Source organism: Bipolaris maydis, assembly GCF_028858645.1.
Source record: "Bipolaris maydis strain C4 unplaced genomic scaffold PSV08scaffold_17, whole genome shotgun sequence".
Classification (NCBI taxonomy): Eukaryota; Fungi; Ascomycota; class Dothideomycetes; order Pleosporales; family Pleosporaceae; genus Bipolaris; species Bipolaris maydis.
In genome coordinates this window covers 799,294-821,579 of record NW_027093873.1, presented here as the reverse complement: position 1 = coordinate 821,579, position 22,286 = coordinate 799,294, and the positions used below count along the sequence as shown (strand labels likewise).

Below are 22,286 nucleotides of genomic sequence, written 5' to 3'. Positions count from 1 at the left end.
CCTCATGCCTGGATGTTACTTCAACACGTGGGTTCGTATATGCACCCCGCGTCTGGTGTGTATTGTTAAAGGGATTCTTTTCCAAATCTCCGGACGCCAGTCATCGTTCCGAATGGTCACTGCATCCCGGCAGTTGATCGGCAGGCGAGGTGGCCGCAGTACTACCGGCGATATGAAAATTCAATCTACTCCATCATAGCCATGTGAAAAGTATGCTTCCCATCCACGTCTATAACAGCATGACCAGAAGACTGGCGGCTTTGGAAGTGGATCTTAATGGTGATTTCGAGTAAGCCAATTTTTGCCGCCCACCCATCGTATATGTGAAATTAAAATGATTGGGCGATGAGGTACTGGGCAGGGCAGGTTCCTACCCCGGAGGTTGACTGCATTGGGTCGCCGGCTGAAGTAGAAAGTAGATTGTAGACTTTTCAGATACGGAGAAGATTTGACAGCGCAGCCAAACAGCGGAATCGATCTAGGTAGAGGGTGTGAGGATGGAGGTCTAGAAACCTTCCATCGTAACCATAATGTTGGGTAGTATCAGAGTATATATATGTGCCTTGGAAGCACATTTGACAATTCAACAACTTGCCAAGTATCTTCGAAAAGACTACCAATCTTGCCTAACATGGTGTCTCTTAAGCAATTCACCTTTCTCGCTCTCACCACTGGCCTCGCCACGGTTGCTGCTCAGTCGACAGGAACGACGACACGTTACTGGGACTGTTGCAAAGGGTCATGCGCATGGGAGGGCAAAGCCAGTGTCACCCAACCTCTCAGGACGTGTGACAAGAACGACAACCCCATTACCGATGCGATGGCGAAGAGCGGATGCGAGAGCGGTGGCACTGCATTCATGTGCACAAACCAGACGCCGTGGGCAGTCAATGACAACCTCGCATATGGCTTTGCTGCTGTGAAGCTGGCCGGAAAGGGCGAGAGTGACACATGCTGTGCTTGCTATGAGTGAGTATACGGACGAGACTGCGTTTGAACAAAGGTGACTAATAGACAATGTTCAGGTTGACCTTCACGTCGGGCCCTGTCGTGGGCCAGAAGATGATTGTGCAATCCACCAACACGGGTGGTGACCTTGGAGACAACCACTTTGATCTTGCTATGCCAGGCGGTGGCGTAGGCATCTTTAACGGCTGTACTGCAGAGTTTGGCGCGCCGTCCACCGGGTGGGGCCAGCAATACGGTGGCATCTCGAATCGGTCTGAGTGTGATACCTTTCCTGAGAAGCTCAAGGCAGGGTGCCAGTGGAGATTTGACTGGTTCAAGAACGCCGACAATCCGACCATTAGTTTCAAGGAGGTGAATTGCCCTGGTGAGTTGACCAACCGGACTGGCTGTATCCGGTTGTAGAGAAGGGACAAGAAGAATAGGAGTTCCGCTGTTGATACATGATCAGCACAAAGGAGGCAAGATGTACATACATACGCAGACACGCAATGGCGAAGCGGCGACAAACCACGGCCAGCTGTCCCGCAGCGTAAGGCATTATAGTCAAATAAGTTCAGATCATCGTCATCAGCCTTTTTGGAGACAGTGCTTGCGTTTGTGACACGGCAGAATTGTTGTCGGGGAGAAAGTGTTCCCGGACCGAACCTACACCGCCTGGAGAGGGGAATATTGCAGCTTGACCATGACGTGAGTAGCAGACAGTGGACACTGGTCATGGACAGGTACAAGTGTGTGCAGATGGGTGAAAAGACAGGGGTAGAAAGCGGGCGGGGGCCCAAAAGGGAAACGTGGAGAAGCCAAGGAGCTGTGTCAAGCGGACAACGGCGAGGTGGGTAGGAAGTGCCCGTTTGGGCGACGCGCGTTCATTTTGAGCAGATGCTGATCAGCAGTGGGAGGAATGGTGGATAAGATGAGGCGGTTGGCTCAGGACAGAGAGCGGTTGCGGCAAGGCGTTTTGCCCGACTAGGGGGGGTGAAACAAAAAATGACGCAGGGCATCTCGCAACTCGCCAGTTCTCCGGGCCTGCGCGGGCCAACCAGGCGCCAAGTGCCGACTCTTTGCCTGAAGTGCCCGCCAGCAGAAACTCTGTATGCATCCACACTAACCGACCAACCATCCTCACACGCACACACACTCTCACTCACACCATGGCATGCGAGAATCCCGTCTCCACCCCACACTCGCCCATCCCATTCCCTCCCGCCACAGCCTCCCGCCCCGTTTCAGACGTCTTGATCGCCGCCGGCGCTGCCAATGGTAAGCTCGCAGCTGCACAAGGGCCTTGACCGTCATGTTGATCTCACTTGCACCGCATGACACGAGCTCACCGAGCCGGCGTAAAAGTGAACCCACAGCACAGGCATGGATCGCCACGCCGCCTCGGACCCTTGGGCTCATGATTTTGACAGACGCCGACGATCTTCGCCGCTGCTCCGCCGCTCGTGAACATACATGTCCTCCCTGAAACCCGTCTTCTTTTCTTATTCACGCCCACTGCTGCAAAATCTCTCCCCTCGCCCCCGCCTCCCGCCTGACCTGCCCGCGTCTCATGGCTGCGGCCACGCTCTTCTACTCTCCACCAGCCTGCCATCCGTACCAATCCTCTCATTTACTACTAATCCCCGTTTGTGCTTCAGCCTGGTGCTGCGCCCTCCATCGCTAGACCAACATGCCTCACCGCAACCTCATCTGCCGCCTTCTCTTCTGCGCCATAGTCTCTGTATCTGTCCTTAATGTATTCACAAAGGCCGCCACGCCCCGCTTGCACCGTCCCGCAAAGGCCTCGTCCCACCACGGTTCGTCCGACATTTTCTGCCCTCAGTCCCCGCTCGCCAAGGACGTCCTGGTGGTACTACGAACTGGTGCCACAGAGTCCCTTGAAAAGGTACCGGTGCACTTCCAGACCACGTTGCAATGTGTGCCCCACTATGTCATCCACTCGGATCTAGACGAAGAGATTGAGGGCCATGCTGTACATGACGTCTTGAAGGGCGTCAGTGACAAGACCAAGCAACAAGTCGACGACTTCAAGCTGTACCATCAACTGCAAAAGCATGGAAGGCGTGGAGTACCACAGCAGCAAGTCATGACGTCGCTGTCTGGTTCCTCGCAGGGTGATTACATGCGTACCGACAACGCCGGGTGGCAACTGGACAAGTGGAAGTTCTTGCCTATGATTGACCAAGCCATCAAAGCGAAGCCTGACGCCAAGTGGTATGTCTTCATCGAGACCGACACGTACCTGGGCTGGAACAACCTCCTCGAATACCTCGCCAACTTCGACGACAGCAAGCCCTACTACATCGGCAAACATCTCTACATCAACCAAGTCGAGTTCGCATACGGCGGCGCTGGCTTTGCCTTGTCCAACCCCGCCATTATGAAGGTTTCCGAACAGCGATCCCAGCACCTAGAGGAATACGAAGAGTTTACCAAGACACACTGGGTCGGAGACTGCGGACTGGGCAAGGTTTTTGAAGACAGCAAAATTCCACTTCACCGCGCATTCCCACACTTCCAGGGCGATTCACCAGCTACCCTCAACCCAGCGACGTCCAAGATCGACCGCGACCTGTGGTGTTACCCTACCATCACCTACCACCACGTCTCACCTGCCGAGATTGAAGAGCTTTGGGAGTTTGAGCAGGACTGGTACAAGCGACATCAAATTCTCCTACGTCATCGAGATGTCTTCACGGAGCTGGTCCGGTCCAAGATTGACACGTCCGTATTGGAATGGGACAATATGTCTGCCGACAGGGAATACAACGCCCACGACCATTCTGCTGCCGCGAATCAACTCGAAAGAAACGCATGGAAATCATTTGAGCGCTGCCACGACCTGTGCGAAGAACAGAGCGACTGCATGCAGTTTTCTTTTGACGCAGGCAGCTGTGCCATCTCGACGACATTCAAGCTGGGCTATGCCAAGCCCTCGGGAAGAATAAAGAGTGGGTGGATGCTTGATCGGGTCGACGACCTGTTCCGCCAGCTTGAAGACCGCTGTGGCCTGAGAGATTGGTTTGCGCCCAATGAAAGCGCATCCAACACCGAGCTCAAGCTCAAGCGGATGATGAGAAGGAAGGTTTAACCTTTTCCTATCACTACTACCTTTCCTTTACCTACAGCATCAGCATTAACGAATTTCTTTTCTCTTGTAATTGCACAAAATCATGATACCCCCTCTATCCAACATAGACACTCGCTACCTGGTTTACTCCTACCAATACATCCTACCAACCGCTGGGTTATACCCTTGTATATAGAATAGTCACAAAGAGCCGCACTGCGCGAGCCCCTCTGAATCAAAGAATTAATTTAGTAACAAGAAAGCTAAAACATAAATAGCGCACCCGTAAAGCATGTCATCACACTGACGCCACTTCGTGAGCTTATATAAATACACGTCAGAGCACCCAAGCATATATACCTTGGGTATTACGTACGTTGAGCTAGTAGCACGGATGAAAATGCCAATTATACGCCATCACATCTTCTGGCCGAGGAGAGAACAAAAAATGAGACCGAACATGTTCAATCGTACGATTACATAAATTTCGCACTCGTACATGTAAAAAAAAATCCTGTCCTTTTTAACTTATTGAAACAAGTTCTTCCTACTCACAAACACAACAAGATGGAGAAAAGAAAAAAGGGGGAGAGAGAGGAGAGGGGGGAGGGGGGGGGATAAAGTACTCTCTTGTAGATATTTATAGTGGTAATAAGACTCTGTTCATATTACTCCCCCATGACCATTCCACACATACATGCAACTACACACTCGCAAACATTACAGCGAAAACTGGCGACGACGACGACGACTGCGAGCAGACGTTAGAGTACAAGTACAAAATCAAAGAGCAAAAAAAAAAGATCAGAAGCGCTGGTGATGATGCTTTCGCTCGCTCGCTCGCTTGAACAAAGGCAAAAAAAAAAAGACACACAAGACGACGCCCGCCCGCCCGCCCGCCCATTGACCCCATTGTCCGACAAAACGTACATTCTTTCTCTTTACTACATATATGCTTTCAAAAAAAAAAAGTTTGTGTGCGCGCGCTCAAAACTTGGCAAAAAAAAAAGTTAAAAGGGATGAAAGTGAGGGAGGTTTGTATTATTAAATGCCATTGAACCATGTAAACTTTCGGATAAAAAGTGAGGTGATGAAAACAAGATGAAGACGAAAGAAAACCCCTCCCCCTCCCCAACCCGCTTGGGCAAGAACGAACATCCTTTTATAATGCAATCGCCGTAGCTGTACTATCATGCTTATGCTCGGCGGCAAGATTGTCCGTGCTATCGGCATAAGCCAGGAGAGCTTTTGCGTCATCGAGGCCTGAAATAGCAAGGCCCTTTTCGTCTTCTTCGTGAATGGTGCTTTCTTGCAGACTTTCTTTCGAGTATTCACTCTTGCGCTCAGAGTCCGCCATGCTGCCTTCGGCGTCCTCGTCCATTAGGTTCGGGGGACGCTGGCGCATCGCACGCGCCTTTTCGAGCGAAATCGTCTTTTGCTGGTACGTCGTTGTAAAGGGGGCCGCTTCGTCGCGGTCAATCGTCGCTTTCATCAACGCAGCCATCCATAAACGTCCCATTGCCAGGCTGTCCACTGCGAAATAATGTACAATTGGCTTAGTAAACTGAACACCTTTTTGCAGACCTGCACGAGGTGGTACCAGCTTAAAGATGAACATGCCCGACATATCTGGTTCAATCCCTGGAATTCCCTTGGCGCTGTCTGTCGATGCTGCAGTTTGGATCGTGGCATTGTGCGGTGAAGTTGGAGATGAGGCAGCACCAGTCAATGATGCGTGGAGTCCGGTCATGCGCTCGTCATTAGCCGGCAAAACACGATGTGACGATATGTCGATGAGGCCCTTCTCTTCCGTATCGTTTTCTGTGTAGTAGTAGGCAAGGCGTCGGCCACGCAACACAAATAGACGTGTCTTCCACGTCGTCATCAGACTTGACGACTTCTTCTTCATCCATCCACTATAGTCACAATTCTCCATAGCCTGCTGAGGAGTGATTTGTTGACGACCTTTGAGGTAGGCGCTGGTGCCGTGTTTCTTGGTCTTTTTCCGCGCTTCCTTTGTGCTGGTGGTGGAACTGCTGGTCATGCGTCTGTTTGGATCCGCCTTGTCAAGCTCAATGCTCTTGGACATGGAGTTACCAGACGGCGTACTTGAGCCTGTCCGGGAGGGTGACTGCATTGGAGAATCTTTGTGTGGTGAAGACACATCTGCGGCACTTGCGTTTGCCTTTTCCCCACCGGTGATGGCGTCCGATATAGCCCGCAAGCCCCTGGATTGCGACCCCTTTCGACTGCTGAAAAATGATCGCGTATGCGATTGCGCTGCAGGAGATGGTGACGCGCGGCCAGTGCTTGATGTTTCACTGCCAGGCATGTGCGGAGAATTCGCAATAGCATCGATGCTGTGCGAGTCGTATGTAAGCTTGGTGACTGTTGGGTGCATATCCGTCTGTGGCTTTAGTGGTCGCACAAAGTCAAAAGCACTCGAGCTGCGCTCGCTCTTAATACTAGTGCCATAGTACTGCTTCGCGGCAACCGAGATGGGGCTTGCCGAGCGGAAAGCAGAGTCTGCACTACCAATTCTGCTGTGTCGTCGCCCGTACGATATCCGCCGTCCAGCCTCAGTGCTGTAGCTGGCGTTCCGAGAGTGGCTAGGGCTATCTCGCTTGCGCAAAACATTTCTGTTCTTCCGGTTGTCGACTTCTCCACCGGAAAAGTAGCCCCTATCAATGTCTGCAGGGGCTAGGCCAGCCTCGACAGTGTCATAAGAGGTTCCGTTTATACTCGAGCCATGCGTGTGATGCGAGGATGACGGGCGATTGATTTCTTGCACCGGCTTCTGAGGGGAACCCATTGTCCAGTTGCGATCGAAAGACGGCGTTTTCCTATGGGGGTTGGCCGATGCAGGCGACTTGATCATGCCCGCTGTACTAGGCGTCGAGGGCACTTGGTTGTAATCGACAGAGGAGTGGCGTCTGTTGTGGTTCATACTTCGAACGGACGCAGCAGAAGGGCGGATGGACGACCCAATGGGGGGCGAAGCAGGCGTGTGCTGAATTAGTGGGGATGTAGCGTCCTGAGCGGACGACGGACCTGCCGAGGATGCAGCTCGCGGAATGTGCTGGCGGCTCGTGCTGCCACGCGAACTAATGCTATCTCTGAGAGTGGGTATGCGTGGGAGGACGGCGCCTGTGGACGCTGCTCGGTTTCGTCCACCATCGACTGGGAATTCGTCGTGGCCTTCAAGGGAGGGCAGGGGCAGGGCGTCTTTGGCGACTTCCTTTGCGCTCTTGACCTCAGATTGCAGCGCATTGATCTTCATCCAGGTGCGCAGCCTTGGACCCATTGGGCCCAGATCGAACTCTTGCATGAAGATAAAGTTGCGATCCACACCCAACAACGCCTCACCGTCGATCTCCTGGTCCTTGAAGACTTGGCAGTGCTTCTTCTCTACGCCCACTTCTTCCAGGTACTCGGCTACGCGGGCGGGCGACCATGTCTTGACCTCTTCCTCAGTGTGCCAATTTTGCTCTTCTTCGTCAGTTTCCTGGCCATTGATGTACGAGAGGCGGTGGTGGCTGCTGTACTCGCTTTCCGAGTCTGCAGATCGCATTTCCTTGGTCGCGGAGTTGAGTCTCGGGGTGTTCATACCGGTAATGTGCTCGTCAATTACGCTCAGCGTCTCGTGCATGACTGGGCTTCCTATTGTTTCTTCGTCGGGCGGTGCCTCTCCATTTAGGGTCATGCTGATGCTCCGGGGAGCGCCCTGGGCTGATGATCTCCGCATCGTCTCTGGTCCCTGGGCAATGTGAAGGGGCTCTGTTGGGGGAGATTTCAAGGGCGAGGGGGCACTGGACGATGGTGAGGGCTCCGAGATTGCGGTACCGGGTGGGCCCGATGCGTCTGACGGCGGACCAGACAACTGCGAGGGGTTGCGCGAGAGCATGGTGGGGATGGGCGTGGGCTTGGGGGCAGGTCGTGTATAGACTGTGGTTGTGGTCAGGGAGAATCTCGTCATAACAGCATGACAGATGCTGTTGGCTGGGGTTTCCATGCAAGCAGGACGCACCTTCGGGAAACAGGCCATTTTCGCCCGTTTCAGTGTTCTTGCCCAGGAACCAGCCATCGCCAAAGTCATCGTCGCGTTCAATGAGCTCAATGCGGTCTCCGCGCCTGAGGCTCAGCTCGTCGGGGCTGCGGGCGACGAACTCGTCTGCGGCGGCGTGTTAGCAGGCATGAAGGGAGAAGCATGGGCATTGCAGGTAACGTACGCACGACGACAAGAGTGTCGCCGGGGCGGCAGCCCTCGGTGTGGGAGCGTTGGGCCATGGTGGTGGTGGTGGTAGTGGTGGTAGTGGTAGCAGCAGCAGCAGCTCAACAGGTGTTGAGGCTGCGTGGGAGAGGGGCGTGGGTATGGGCGCGGGCGTGGGGAGTGCGGCGCAAAGGGCAGGATTGATAACGGCGGTGGCGTCGAGCAGCGGCAGTCACCCGTCAGTCGTGGAGATTCATGAGAGCATGGCGGCGCTGTGTGGCGGGCAGAAGAGGCGCCGTTGGTGGGGATGAGGGGCGATGGCGGTGATGGTAGCGACGGCAGAGGTGAGGGTATAGTGCCTGCCCAGCGTCGTGGCTGGCCCGGATTAGGTGCTGGTGGGCGGGCCAGCTAATACTTGGTAGCCTGCAAAGGGCCGGGGCAATGACCGTGGCTACATGTCCATTCACCACCGACCATTGGCCAGCCCAGCTTTCGCATCACGGCCAGGAGCAGCAGCAGCAACATCAGGAGCAGCTTCAAGATCAAGATCAGCCTGCGCCGTGCCAGCCCACGCACACTGCGCCCCAGCCATGCTACCGAATACACGCCCGCTGGTTGCGCCGCGAGGTCAGCCCGGCGTTTGGACGAGGTCGGTTGTGTCGCATCCGGCCCTCTGCGTTTTTCTTTTCGTTTTTGTGCTTTGGCCCGGCAGCTGCAGGTGACAGGCAGGTGGGAGCAAAAGGGCTGCATTGGGTGCACTTGGTTGATTAAATTGCATGGCCATGTCCATTTCCGTTTCCATTGGCACCCGCTCTCGCATCGCCGTTACCCACGCGCCCGCACCCCCTTTACTCGCCCACGACTACACACACACATGCATACACACTCTGGCCCACCTCCATTCCCACCGCCGCCCTCTGTTCGTCTCTGGCGGTAGACGGGCAGCAAAAGACCCAGAATACGGCCGGCAGACGGTAACGAGTACGGGCGAGCAATGCACATAATCCGCCCCCGCCGCCCGCACGTGCGCGCGCGATGGCCCCACCCATCCCGCTTGAAACAGGCCGTGGGTGGGTGAGCACGTCCACGTCCATATCCACGTCCACACCAAACATTGAGTCCCTCACCCATCCACCCGCTCATTCTTTGAGCCCGCGCCATGGTTTCTGCTGGCCGCTCGCCGACCGACAATGCCACGGCCCATACCCTCCACCATGCCCTCGGCAACCTCGGCGGTCCGCGCAAGAGCTGGATGTTGCCCGCCAATGCCCCCGTTGAGCCCACGGCACTTCCCGCACAACCCTCCGCCAGCCCTCTGCCATTCACGGTGCGTGGCCGTGGAAGGCCTCGCAAACTACCCTCTCAGAGGCGCCGTCCTTCTTTGCACCCCGTAGACCCGTCTGCCCAGTCACAGTACACAGGCCAGCCGGAGCAGCGTCCAGCTTACAACTCTAGTCCATCTCCCCGGCTAGCCAATAATACCCCGGCTCCTAGACCCTCCATTGCTTCTGTGCTTCCTTCGCCAACTCCTAGTAAAGATGCAGCAACCAGCGCGGCAGCAGCAGCAGCAGCAACAGCAGCAACACCATCACCAATCACGTATAGCCCAGCGATCAGTGTAGACGCCTTCACCTTTGACTCTGCCGGAGTAGCCTATGCGCCAGAAACACCTCTAGAGCACATATACATGGACTCGGCGCCGCATAGGCGCGCCTCACACGGCTCAGTAGACGGGAACACCCGTCAGATATTCGCCCCGCCCGCAACTACAAACCCCCGGCCGTCAGTCAGACGAAGCATGACAAACATGCCGTCCCAGATTGCCACCGACGCTGCAACCTTAGACCTCGCACGTCGCCCATCATTGAACACGTACCCGCAGACCAACAGTCCAATACAAAGACAGACTCACATTTACACTCACAGCCCTTCCATGTTGATGCATCCGCCCGGCCAAGTGCCGTCTCCACATTTTCCCACAGGCGTACAATTCCACCACCCAGCCGAGCGCAGGGCAACGGTTCCACCGCAAACGTTTCTTGGTGTCTCGTCCAATCCCTCAAACAGGTCGCCCAGAATGTCGTCGTGGTACAATACCAACAGCTGTTTGGACAAACTAAGCGCATTCCAGGTTTCAATATCTGCATTACCCAGCCACTCTAGTGATAAATTGCGATTGAGCGTGCTGCGGGATGCAACTGAGAAGCAAGACTGGTTCTTTTTGACCATGCACCAGTGCTACTGTATGCTCACCACAGCTCCCGAGACTCTACCTGATAGCATTAAAAATCTTCAGGGCTTGCCTCAGGCAGAAAAGGTACTTCAGGACATTCTTACACCCAACCAAAATTTGAGTTCTGGGGTCCTGTACTTCTTCTCAAATTACCCGTATCCCATGCAAGAAATCTGTGCCAGGTGGCTCTCGGGTTTTGATTATCAGGTGCAATTGTTCAGCGTGTTTGTGGCTCATTGCTTCAACTACGAATACCTAAAGAGCACATGCGATCAGCGTCGTTATCCACCACTCGCACGCGAAATGGACATAAGTCTCTGTATCCCTTCGAGTGTTTTCCAGCGCCTCGTATTTACTGCATTTTTACGCTACCTCTGGCGCGCCAACCCAAAAACTCCCCTTGCGGATCAATTCGAGGCCACGGCTGTTGCTATTTTTCAGCAAAATCAGGTCGATTATTTCCGCCAGATAATTGAATCGACTCCTGCCCAGTCTCGAGAGGCACTGGCTACGGAACAAGTCTGTGCTTCCAAGCTCCGAGCGACTGTCGAAGGCTATGAAAATGCCCTTCGCCAAGCAGGTGTTTCACCAATCCCCCTCTACCAGTCGCAGCAACAACAAAGACAGAGCAATACTATAAGGCAGCTCGATGCCAACAGTGTCGTGAGTCCATACCCTCAACAGCCCACTGTTCATCAAGTGTACGAACAAAATCATGCCCCGTCTCTACCAATCAACACAAATCTACAACCCCAATCGGCACCAACACCAACATCAGCTCAAATCCAGACGAAGCCGCACACGAGCTTGCTTCCGCCATCTGGGCACGTACAGCCTCAACAGCGCGTGGCCAATGCTGCTAGATTCTCTCTCCACCAAGCCCATTTGCGAAGCCCCGTCCTCACTGCGCATTCCGTCCCATCAGCGCTGTATACGTTCCAAGAAGGATATGTCAAATCCCCTGCGCGACTGTCGGAACCAGGCTGTACAATGGAAAAATGGGTTTTTGTAGTGACACCTGATAAGATGAGTTCGTTCCCTAAGACTGTCCGCCAATCAGTTGCCGACCCCGGCATCCGAAATATCAACGAGACAAACAAGATTGCTCGTCTGCGCTGTATCAAATGGAAAAACGGGACAGATACACCAAAGGAACATGTCTGGGCAACCACTGATACATCATGGATACCGTACCTGTATCTTAGCTTAAACGGTACGCGTCTCGAAACACGCAAAAAGATGCATCAGGGCAAGGACTTGGCTGTCGACGTTACTGACCTACTTCGCGAGGGCGAAAACATTCTCGAAATGACCGTCATAACCCAACCAAGCGACACATCGCACTTGGACTACCTCCTCGCCATTGAAGCCATCACCATCATCTCCCACGACTCCATCAGACTAAACTGCACAACCCAAAACCGCGTCCCCGCCCAGACTGTCCTCGAATCCATAAAACAGAAACTCTCAGGCTCTTCGACCGCCGCCGCCACCGACGACGACGACGTCCACATCGTCCAAAGCAACATGACCATCAACCTCCGTGAACCCTTTAGCCAATCCAGACTCTGTGACACACCCGTCCGCAGCAAATTCTGTCTTCACAACGACTGCTTCGACCTCGACGTCTTTTTGTACTCCCGACCTCAAAAAGGCCATGCATCCGTCGTGGACCAATGGAAATGTCCCATTTGCGGCACCGATGCAAGACCGAATGTGCTGGTACACGATGGCTTTATCGAGCATGTGAACATGGCGCTTGAGGCGAGGGGATTGAGCGAGACGAGGCAGATTGTTGTGCTGCAGGATGGCGAGTGGAGAGTCAAAGATGAAAGCGAGGGTGGGGCGGCGCAACGGCGTGAGTCTGAAGAGGGTGAGGCTTCTACGCATGGTACTGCTAGTGCTGCGCTTCAGCGATCGTCTGTGCCCAGGTCGTCGTATATGCCTATACCTGCCGACGTCGAGATTATTGATCTTAGTGATTAAGGTTGTTTTCTGTCTTGGCAAAATTCTTGTTTTTAAGTTTGATGGATAATTTTACGGGTCCATCTAGGTTCTTCTTCCATGCAGGAGATAGATCCTCTTCTTCTTCTTCTTCTTCTTCTTCTTCTTCTTCTGCTTGCGGATGTACACATGTACATTCACGCATCATGTACCTAGGCGTTCCTTCCCTTTTCATTCATCCTATCCAGTGGAGTTTTTTTTTAACCCGGAGATGCCTGATACCCCCTTTGCCCTTCGCTTACCTATATCCAAACCTATGGCTTTGCTGTATAATTCTCGATAGTACAAAAAATCATGATAAAATCTCTTCTTCTGCTACTCTCTTTTACTTGCTTCTCGTCAAAACAAAAAAAAACTCGTGGGATATCAAGCTGAAGAAGAGAAATAAAACGTAATCTATAAGATTAGATGTAAAAGATTTCTATCTGTTTCGCTCGCGCGTAGCCTAGGCATTTGTATCTATGTTTGTTAAAAAAAAAGCAAAAATTCGTTAAATGCGGGAGGGGGATAGATTAAAAATGTCAACCTCTAGCGGGACCGCAGCCGCTGATTGACCCAGAAAAATAGTTCTAGGGAGGAAGACATTTATGCACCCCCCTCCCGTCCAGAGCCAGCTTGGTTCCTCGTTCGCGGAACGGACGGGCAGGGAAATCGTCTGTATGGGTATATATAACATCTCCTTCTACATCCGCAAATCGCAGACGCGCGCCCGGCGTATCTCGAAGGGGGAGGGGAAGGGGGGGAAACCTCCTGGGCTTTGGTTCTCCAAATTAACAACTGAACATCTCATTTCCCTCTCCTCTTTCGCAACTCGTATGAAATCTCTGCCATTTCCAAGACTCCATCTTCGACTTCCTTCTTCATCCAGCCAGCCGCACCGTCCACTTCTCCTTCTTCTCGACACAGGCAACAGGCGCAGGCGCTTGGACCACATTCATACCGTACGCCTCGAGATCATGACAACTGGGGAGCCGCCCACTGCACGCGATTTCCCTTAGCAAACTGGGACCGCGACCCATATCCACTTCGCCGCCCAGGACCACACACGCAGCTTCTTCGAGCTTCTTGGCGAGCAGCTGCCATGCGCGGCCATGCCCCGTCGCGCCGTCGCATGCCTCATGCATGGAGCACGAGCGGCAGGAATACGCTTTGAGGAAGGCATGGCACATTTCGTGGATAATGGTTCCGAGGCGGTTGTTCAGGCGCAGGATATCCGGGTGGTGACTGGGCGTGCCGGCGCCGCGGTATAGAGTGGGATGGACGAGGATCTGGGTGCCGATCAGAGGGTTGAAGAGGCTTTTGCCAAAGCAGTCGCGCTGCTGCTCGGGAAGGTACGAGAAACCTGCTGTGAGAGTAGCGTTGTGCGTGGGTACGCAGCCTGAGAAGAAGACGCGGTTCAGGTGCGTGAAGAGCGTGGTTAGTTGCGCGACTGAGAGCGTGCGGCGCATGTCCAGGCCCGTGATTTGCGGGTGCCACGCTTTGAGGAGACTGCGCAGTTGGTGGACGGCCGGGGTAATGTGCGCGGATGGGTGGAGATAGGTCGCGTCGAGCCACGCCATGTGGTGTCGTACCAAAGTCATGGCTTCATAGTCGCCGCGAAAGCGCAGTCGCAGGTACGATCCTGGACTGACCTGCTTGGGCTGATTCTCATACAACAGGCCTTTAGAGCGCCGGGAGCGGTTGATGTTGGCCAGTTGGTCCTTGATGATGCCATGGGATTTGGTTGTCGTGATTTTGTAGAGCTTAGGCGCGCACTCGTCGCATTCACATGGTACATCTGCTTCTTGCACGTCTCTTCTCAGCTCATCAAGGTTTCGCGGGGCCTCAGAGGGCTCTGTTTCCGTTTTTGGCTGCGGAGGTCGTCCGAGGATGCGGTCCTCGATAAATGACAGCTTAGGGTCGAGCGAAATGAGCGGCTCGAGAAAGGGAAGCAGGTAGTGCCATTTAGATGGGCCGTGACATGCTTTGCCCTGCTCGTGGTCTCGTATCTGTTCCCTGGTACTGGGTGTTTTTGGGTTTCCGAGGATGAGCTTTGCAATTCGCCGAAGGGGATGAAGCCGTCTCCTCTTCCTCTTGACGGTAGGGTTATTGGCCGAGGTGTCTGAAACGGGAGGGTTCCCCATGGGGCTATGTTAATGAAATCTGACGTATAGCACTTGACATGAAGGAAGCAAGGAGGGCAGGAGATATTTCTTTGCCCGGAAGTGGGCCCATGATAGCCGTTTGCCATGCGGAGGGCAACCCGAACAGTGAGGCGGTCAAGCGATAAGATTGAGAGATCCTAGTCACAATATGCTTGTGTATCTCACTATGCACGCCATGCAGTGCACAGACGGTTGGAGCGGTCAAGGGTGGAGACGAGGGTTGGCAGGCCTTCCGGTGCGAAGCAATCGGGTCTGCAGAGACGGTAAGGTTCAGATATTGCAACCCTGGATGTTATTGCTACTGGCCAGCGCATTGTAAGTATGATTGCATGGTTATCATTTTTTGTGTTTCGGCGAATGTCGCCATGCCACGCACGTCGAGAGAAGAGGACTCGGGATTCCTGCCCCTGGGTCACGGAACTGTGTTGCCGCGAAGGGCTAGTGCGGTGATTGTTCAATTCAAGAGGATAGCGCCACGTGGCGCAGCTGGGGGTCTGCTCGCAACGTCCCCAGGGTCTAACGTCGCGCACGGGTGCCCGGAGGCGCGCCATGTTTCCGCTTCAATAAAAGGCAGGCGGAACAGGCGCTCGAGATCCGACTCCTTTGTTGCACTGTCGTGTTTCCGCTGCGGCCAGGTGTGCGCTGTCAATGGCCCCTTGTTTTCCAGGCAGACTTTGGGCATCCAATGCTACCGGGGGGACGGAAGAGACGAGGTTGACCTCTGTCGGCGGTGGGGCTTCCTCGGCCCAAGGCTCATGCACAGTCAGCTTGGCCAATCGCCAGCAAGTGCCACTGATGCTGTATGTGTAGGGCTGCCAGCTCAGTCAAAGCATGATGGCGCTTTTTGGCATGCATGATTGCAGCGTCGCATCAACCTCTTGCTCTAATCTAGAGTGTGCAAAGTCTATCTGGATGCTGAGACGTGAGCACGACGCGATGCCAAGTATCTAGGTGCAGTAGAGCAGGGCTGGTGTAGCGCTTGTCCATCGCGTGCCTTTGTCTGTGTCTGCGGGGATCCGGTGGAATGGGCTGCGCATGGTCTTGAAAAGAACAAGAAGAGGAAGAAGCTTCTCGTTCGAAGATCTGCTTCACTAAGCTTGTAGTGTTGCAAAGTAGAAAATCTCCTTGCCGATCTTCCGCCTTCGGGTATGCAGCCCAGACTCTAACGAGCTGAAGAAACTGACAAGTGCAAGCTCATTTCCACACAATGCTGGTTTTGTCATGGTGCTCGGTAGCAGACGAGGACTCGGTATTTGTTGAGCTCCGCGGTCAGTTTGAGTGTCAGTGTAGAATGAAACTGGTGAGGCCACAAGTAAAGGGAGGCCAAAGAGATGAGAGCAAAGGTTTCTACTACAAGGGAAGCGCGTTTGTTGCAACAAAGGACATTCACTGCTGGGGCCGACAGGACGCCAGCAGGGCCGAGTGGGGGAGCGATGATTGGCTGCTTGGACCAGCACTGTGCACTGGGTGACGGGGAAGGCGGGAGGGTTCAGGAGATGGCACGAAATGAGCATACTTGGTGAGGCATGAACAGTGGTTCCGGTGACTGGGTGAACCGAGTGCGGCTCTCGGGTGGTTAGTGCAGCGGCGGCCAATGGTGGAGGCTGCAGACCAGGGATCTGGGAGGGTCAGCGTGCGGCATTTGGGTGGGTAGCCACGTCGTGCGGAAATGCGTGCCGATCGCCAATACGGGTCTAGCAGGGAACCCAGGCAATACCTGGGGGCGGGCCTCTGGGCCTCTCTGGCAGCTGGCGGCCGTGGTGGCGAGAGATGGTGCAGCCAGGTTGACGGAGCAGGGCCGTGACTGGAGCAGCGAGATCAGATGTAACGTGGACAGCGATGTGACCCAAGCCACGTTAGTGCCGTGAGCAGAACAGCGAGGGCGTAAGACGTAATATTGGACATCGTAGTAAGGAAGAGGGGTGGAATTCTAAATAAGACGAGCAGCCGCGATAGGGGCGACGGGGTCATGGAGCGTGCAGGCAAACAGGTCCAGACACACGGACGGGACAATTTCCAGCGCGGTTTCAGCAAACGTGTGGAGGAGGGCATGGAGGTGTGTCGAGCTTGTGTTGCAGCGTGCGGCGGCGAATGCCCAGCAGTGCCTAGCAACGCCTAGCAGTGCCGATCGCGTACAGAGTTGCGCCACGAGCGAGCAGGCGCGGGTGCCAGTGTGTGAGAGAGCGTACGAGGGCGCGTGGTGTCGGGAATAATGGCATCAGGCTTTGATGGCCAGCGGCCAGCAGCCAGCAGCGGGCGCCCCTTTGTTGGAGCGCCAGAGGGTCGAGGACAGCGGGTGGACAGGGCCGGCGGGCGTGGCAGCCAATGGGCGGGCGGCGATGGCTGGGGCAGATTCCAGAAGACTGCTGGCAGCAGAGGCAGACAGGCCGCCGGGGCGCAATGGGGCCAGACAGCGAGGGTGGGTGGGTAGCAGAGGGCAGTAATACAGGCAGCGGGCATGGATGACATGGATGCTTGGCGTGGATGCTGGCTGGCGTCCCGGCCTGCTGGCCTCGCCGCGTCGTAGCGCCATCGTCGACGCCACGGCCTTCCTTATACATAGCACCCTGGCGCCGCCTGCCTCGCCGCCGCCGTACATCCAAGTACATACTACGACATTCATTCACCCAGCACACAGCATCCCGCCCACAATGGCCACCATGTTCCGTCACTTCTCCTTCGACCCCGTCCCCCGCCCGGCCCACGCCGCGTACGAGGCCGAGCGGGCGGCCATGAACGTCTCGCCTACATCGCCCGCCTTGCTTCCACACCACCCAAGCCGCCCGCCCACGCCGCCCTGCACCATGGGCGACCTCGCCCTCCAGCTCAACCACCAGACTCTCCGCATCGACTCCCCTGTCGCCTGTCGCTCCACGCGTCCTCCCACGCCCGACAGCGACTGCGGCAGCGACAGCGACAGCGACAGCGACAGGAGCCCATTGCCCACCACCGAATGCGTCCAGGAACAGCCGCGCCCCACCTACTCGCGCATCTCAGCCTCAATCCTGCGCATGCAGCGCCAGCACACGTCGCGCATGCAGTGCACCTCCTCGCACGCCCGCGACATTTCCAAGCTGGTCCAGATGATCGAGGCTGAGAAGCAGTGCACCGTCAGCCCCCCGTCCTCGTCGACATGTCCGCCCACCGCCGCCTCTGCCCGTGACGAGGCTGTCGACATGGACTACGACCTCCCCGCCAAACGCATCGAGGCAACCATCGCCACCTCAATGTGGAGGGCATCTGATCGCCGAGAGAGCAGCGTCCGCGTCACAAAGACGGTGCGCATGCGCAAGCGTTCTCGAGAGAACGCCGTGTGCAAGTAGTCGGCCTCAAAGTCGACCCTGTTTCTGCATTTCTTTGCATGCATAGCCAAGGCGTTTTGGGTTTTTTTGTTTCACATAACAGGCGCGATATACCACTTGATCTTTGTTGGAACAACCATGGGTATTAGCCCATGAGGCTGCGTCACAAGACGGGCTTAGCGATACGAGTACACGGTACTACTCGTTCTACACACATACATCTATTGCTTCTCTGAAATGCTCCCTGCGGGTTGAGCTGGGCGCTGTAGGATGCGACGAGCCGAGGGCCGTTGCTGCGCTACATCATGTACTTAATTCCATTGCATCATCGCACAACATACATTGCTTGTATTCATGTTGTTTGGCCTTGTGTGTGTGCCAATCAGACTTCAGCCCTACGTTACCCGCATCCTGTGAACCTGTGTCCTGGTAAATTTGTGCCCCACTCTAAACCGCCGCACCGCTGCCAATGCCGAACAACCCTTGGTCTCACCAACACCACCACTCCCACCACCGTCACCGCCGCCGCCGCCATGTCGCTCCGACGAGCCCTGGCCCCGCGCTCCATCCACATACGCATCGTTCCACGCCCAGCCAATCTCTCAGAGAGTCGGGAAATCTACCGTGTGCTGCAAAAGTTTGGCGAACTCGATACCTTCAAGTACCTACGGGTGCGTCCTTCTCGTCCCATCTTGCCTGCGCCGGGCACAATGTCTTGCTCTGCAAAGAAACCGCATCTGACTCCTACTAGTACGAATATCAAAACCCCGCAGACAATGTTGCTCTTGCCATCTACCGCGACGAAAGGTCCGCTCAGCGCGCCCTCGACGCCTCGCCCCTCCGCTTCGCATTGGAAAAAGTCGTCTCGCCCGTCACTATCCACCCATCACAATCCTCTTCCTCGCAAGAAGACGAAGAAGATGGCGGCGACATAGACAGCTTCTCAACCGAGAAAACACAGCCCATCAAAGGCATCGACGAGATCCTGCGCCCCTCGAAGCTCGCGAACCGCTCCTGGCAATCCACATCTACAACCAAGCCAACTTCTAAGCCAACTCCCATGCCCTTCGAGTCCCCAACGCCCCCTGAAGAACAAATTAAACAGTCCAAATGGTTCCAAGTAACCATAGATCGCTCACGAGCTGTACATCAGGATTATATCGAGCGCCAACCCTTCTGGAAACAGTTCAACCCAATGAGGACCATGTCTCAAGAAGATCTGGCAAAGACAGTGCCACATCCAGGGCTGAGCGATATCAGCAAGCGCCCACCCAACGCCCATCGGACGCCCAACCGCGTGCTCAAAGTTATGAATGACTACGTAGAGACCAAAATGCCGACACTGCGAGGAATATTCGAGGGCAGCGAAGCAGATCGCGCCTTCGAACAAAGAAGACAATCCAGCAAACGAGGATTCGACTGAATCCCATATTCTGACAATCTCCTTATGCTTCAGGTAACCAGGCTCCTCCAAGTCTTGCGTAGAGCACGCCAGCCCAAGGCATATTCCAGCCACTTCACTTGTTGGGTTGGCTCGCATGCATACCACCAACTAGCCTTTTGAGAGGACAGAACAAGCCAAGAGACAAAGGACCCGCATTTCCGTCAATACTCATGTTCAATGCCGTGCTTGAGAAATATGGACGGATGACTTGTAGGTAACAGCAACCAAGCCAAGTTATGCACGCAACGTAGAGCACATAGAGCTCGTCCAATACAGGATTCAAGCATCTCACAACGCCGACTTGAGTCGACGATAGTCACAAAGGAAAGGCTAGCCAACAGAGGCTCTATCAAATTATCTGGAATTGCGATAGTACAGTACCACAAAGCACAGTGAAATCACGTCATTTCCAACGGGAGATCAAACGGTAGATTTTCATACCTGGAGCGGCCCGGTCTTCGTATGCGTATTGGGAAATTTGTCCCATAAGCGATCACCCGACAAAGTTCCGCAGCTCATAGAACAAAGACGGACGCTTAGAAAACATGGTGGCTTGCACTTTTGGCCAAGTTGGTGCCGTGCCAAAATCGTCAAATGACTCCATTTCATGCAATGACTAAGAATTGAGAATCTTTTTTTATTTATTTATTTTGGAGATGATCAACCACCCTTGATCACCAATTCTCCAGGAGGCCGCACGGCAATCTCGGTTCTTAGATAGTGGCGCATACCCGCTGATAGTGGGTCAAGGCGGCTGTGCAACCCAATGCACAGCGAGAAAGGCCAAAGACAGTTCCCACCTTGATAATCGTTATCGCCACGGCACTATTCGGCGCCTCAAGCAAGGGTCGTTTAGCACAGACTGCCTGGCGTTTCATAACCCCTTGGCTCCCGAATTGGCGTGAAGCCTTCCCGCGCTGACTGCATCTGAGACATGGTCCCTGGAGGGGTTACAGAGGTACATAGTTGGGCGTATCGTCTGTGACCCTTTGTCAGCATTAGATACCCGCTGTCAAAAGTTCTACTACACTGATGAATGTGGGCGCCTGTTGCGAAGCGTCACACACGCCCACGATATCAGTGGCTCATAATGCTCAGGAGAAGACGGGCCAATGCTGGGCGATCGGCAAGTGCTGTTTGTAGTTTAACGTCGGTTGGCCAATAGCAATGCGCAGGGAGCACAATGACACTAGACGACTCCTTAAATCTTGCCCGGTTGTACTCCAAAGGTCCCATGCTTGCCGAATCTCAAAACGTCCTTCTGACGCTCCCTTGAAAAAGAATCCCCCTCGTTTTTCCTTTTCTCCTCGTGAGAGTCCACTCATTCCATTCCGCGTTCAAAGCGCTCACAGTCATTCTTTGATCCAAACACCACCCTCAGCGCGTCTGGTCTACGCGCGACACCACACTCCTTCGGTACACACTCGCGCATACGATAATCGCAAACATGAAGTCCTTCGCCATTTCTGCAGCCGCAATCATCGCCGGCTTGGTCTCTACGACTACCGCGCAGACGCACTCGGACTGTACGTCGCATCCGGCCCTAACATCAAGCAAGATAGGCGCTAACATTCAAAGGCAACCCGCTCAACACGACAAATTGCCCCGACATGGAAGCTCTCGGCGGCAACGTGACTTTTCTGTGGAACAAGACGGGTATCGTACAGAACGATAAGATCTGGCAGATGCCGAACCAGGGCAAGATCGATTGGGTTGAGAAGGGTGCAACTTTTACCATTGAACGATCGGGCGACTCACCCACTGCCAATTCGGTCTTTTACATGTTCTTCGGGCGTCTCGAAGTCGTCATGAAGGTGGCTACCGGTACCGGAATCATCTCCAGCGCTATCCTGCAGTCTGAGGATCTCGACGAGATTGACTGGGAGTTCATCGGCGACAAGAGCTCGATTCTCACCAACTACTTTGGCAAGGGAGACACCTCGACCTACGACCGTGGCAAAGACTTCGAACTTGACTTTGCCCCACAGGAAGACTTCCACAACTACACTATTGACTGGACCAAGGAACGCATCGAGTGGCTTGTTGACGGTAAGAGTATTAGAAATCTTACATTCGACGAGGCCAAGGGAGGAACCCGCTACCCCCAAACACCCATGAACATCCGAATCGGTGCATGGGCTGCTGGTGACCCAAGCAAGAACGACCCTGGTGTTGTCCAATGGGCTGGCGGTAAAACCGACTTCAGCAAGGGCCCGTACACCATGACCGTCCAGTCAGTGTATGCTCAAGATTACACGAGCGCTGCCAAGTACTCGTGGGAGAACATGGACTCATCTGGTAGCTGGCAGAAGGTCAAGGTCATTGAGTACGTTGTTTTCCCCTCTGCGTCCACTTGCTTGCGGTATGAAACTAACGATCTGCAGGGGAAAGTCTGAAGTTCTTGAGGAAATCCAGTCACCTCACGGCGTCAGGAACCGTTTCACGGCTTTATCCAGCGGTGCCAAGGCCGGCATTGTCATCGGCGCTGTTTCAGCCGTTGCGATTGGCGCTCTTGTTATCCTCTTCTGCTGCATCAAGCAACGCCGCATTGGCAGGAAGGAACACGAGGCCCTTTTGGCTGCGGAGCAAAAGGAGGCCGCCGAGCTGAATGAGTACAAGTCGCAGATGCAGGCTGGCCGGTTTGCCGTCGGCGGCGGTGCCGGTCGCGTTTAGATTGCGCAAAGGCACTGATTGGGAGTTGCGATTGTACAGTCTTTTCATTGAGATGGGTTCTCTTTGCTACCAATGGTTTGTAGTCTCTTGAATTGGAGCTGCGGTTGCCTTGTCATGTTATGGTCACGATATATTTACTTGCTTCGCCTACTCACATACTTATACATATATACCCTTGCTGTAATTTCACCAATATGGCCTTTGCTCTGATTATCTTATCTCTTTTCGACATTGCAA

General features: G+C 54.4%; 8 protein-coding genes across 8 annotated transcripts; 6 read left to right on the top strand and 2 right to left on the bottom strand.

Annotated features, from left to right (window-relative positions):
- Positions 1 to 631: 631 nt before the first annotated feature.
- On the top strand, positions 632 to 1,408 carry PSV08DRAFT_232365 (glycoside hydrolase; the record flags this gene model as incomplete). Its single annotated transcript, XM_014222571.2, has 2 exons — positions 632 to 969; positions 1,026 to 1,408. The coding sequence occupies 2 exons, from the start codon at positions 632 to 634 to the stop codon at positions 1,369 to 1,371; spliced, it is 684 nt and encodes a 227-aa protein (XP_014078046.1). The 3' UTR covers positions 1,372 to 1,408.
- A 1,111-nt stretch (positions 1,409 to 2,519) lies between these two features.
- On the top strand, positions 2,520 to 4,060 carry PSV08DRAFT_232362 (glycosyltransferase; the record flags this gene model as incomplete). Its single annotated transcript, XM_014222570.2, has 1 exon — positions 2,520 to 4,060. Exon 1 carries the CDS (start codon positions 2,639 to 2,641, stop codon positions 4,058 to 4,060), a length of 1,422 nt encoding a protein of 473 aa, XP_014078045.1. The 5' UTR covers positions 2,520 to 2,638.
- A 1,000-nt stretch (positions 4,061 to 5,060) lies between these two features.
- Positions 5,061 to 8,841, bottom strand: PSV08DRAFT_232358 (uncharacterized protein; the record flags this gene model as incomplete). Its single annotated transcript, XM_014222569.1, has 4 exons — positions 5,061 to 7,984; positions 8,067 to 8,210; positions 8,269 to 8,370; positions 8,724 to 8,841. The coding sequence occupies 4 exons, from the start codon at positions 8,839 to 8,841 to the stop codon at positions 5,202 to 5,204; spliced, it is 3,147 nt and encodes a 1,048-aa protein (XP_014078044.1). The 3' UTR covers positions 5,061 to 5,201.
- Positions 8,842 to 9,353: 512 nt separating this feature from the next.
- Positions 9,354 to 12,468, top strand: PSV08DRAFT_232355 (uncharacterized protein; the record flags this gene model as incomplete). Its single annotated transcript, XM_066092269.1, has 1 exon — positions 9,354 to 12,468. Exon 1 carries the CDS (start codon positions 9,409 to 9,411, stop codon positions 12,466 to 12,468), a length of 3,060 nt encoding a protein of 1,019 aa, XP_065948034.1. The 5' UTR covers positions 9,354 to 9,408.
- An 878-nt stretch (positions 12,469 to 13,346) lies between these two features.
- Positions 13,347 to 14,794, bottom strand: PSV08DRAFT_232353 (uncharacterized protein; the record flags this gene model as incomplete). Its single annotated transcript, XM_014222567.2, has 1 exon — positions 13,347 to 14,794. Exon 1 carries the CDS (start codon positions 14,607 to 14,609, stop codon positions 13,347 to 13,349), a length of 1,263 nt encoding a protein of 420 aa, XP_014078042.2. The 5' UTR covers positions 14,610 to 14,794.
- A 2,480-nt stretch (positions 14,795 to 17,274) lies between these two features.
- On the top strand, positions 17,275 to 18,262 carry PSV08DRAFT_339927 (uncharacterized protein). Its single transcript, XM_014222565.2, has one exon. The coding sequence runs from the start codon at positions 17,282 to 17,284 to the stop codon at positions 17,951 to 17,953; it is 672 nt and encodes a 223-aa protein (XP_014078040.1). The 5' UTR covers positions 17,275 to 17,281; the 3' UTR covers positions 17,954 to 18,262.
- Positions 18,263 to 18,435: 173 nt separating this feature from the next.
- Positions 18,436 to 19,355, top strand: PSV08DRAFT_366487 (uncharacterized protein; the record flags this gene model as incomplete). Its single annotated transcript, XM_014222564.1, has 2 exons — positions 18,436 to 18,603; positions 18,684 to 19,355. The coding sequence occupies exons 1-2, from the start codon at positions 18,466 to 18,468 to the stop codon at positions 19,353 to 19,355; spliced, it is 810 nt and encodes a 269-aa protein (XP_014078039.1). The 5' UTR covers positions 18,436 to 18,465.
- Positions 19,356 to 20,616: 1,261 nt separating this feature from the next.
- PSV08DRAFT_339903 (glycoside hydrolase) lies at positions 20,617 to 22,239 on the top strand. Its single transcript, XM_014222563.2, has 3 exons — positions 20,617 to 20,902; positions 20,955 to 21,702; positions 21,761 to 22,239. Exons 1-3 carry the CDS (start codon positions 20,824 to 20,826, stop codon positions 22,047 to 22,049), a joined length of 1,116 nt encoding a protein of 371 aa, XP_014078038.1. The 5' UTR covers positions 20,617 to 20,823; the 3' UTR covers positions 22,050 to 22,239.
- The last annotated feature ends 47 nt before the right edge of the window (positions 22,240 to 22,286 follow it).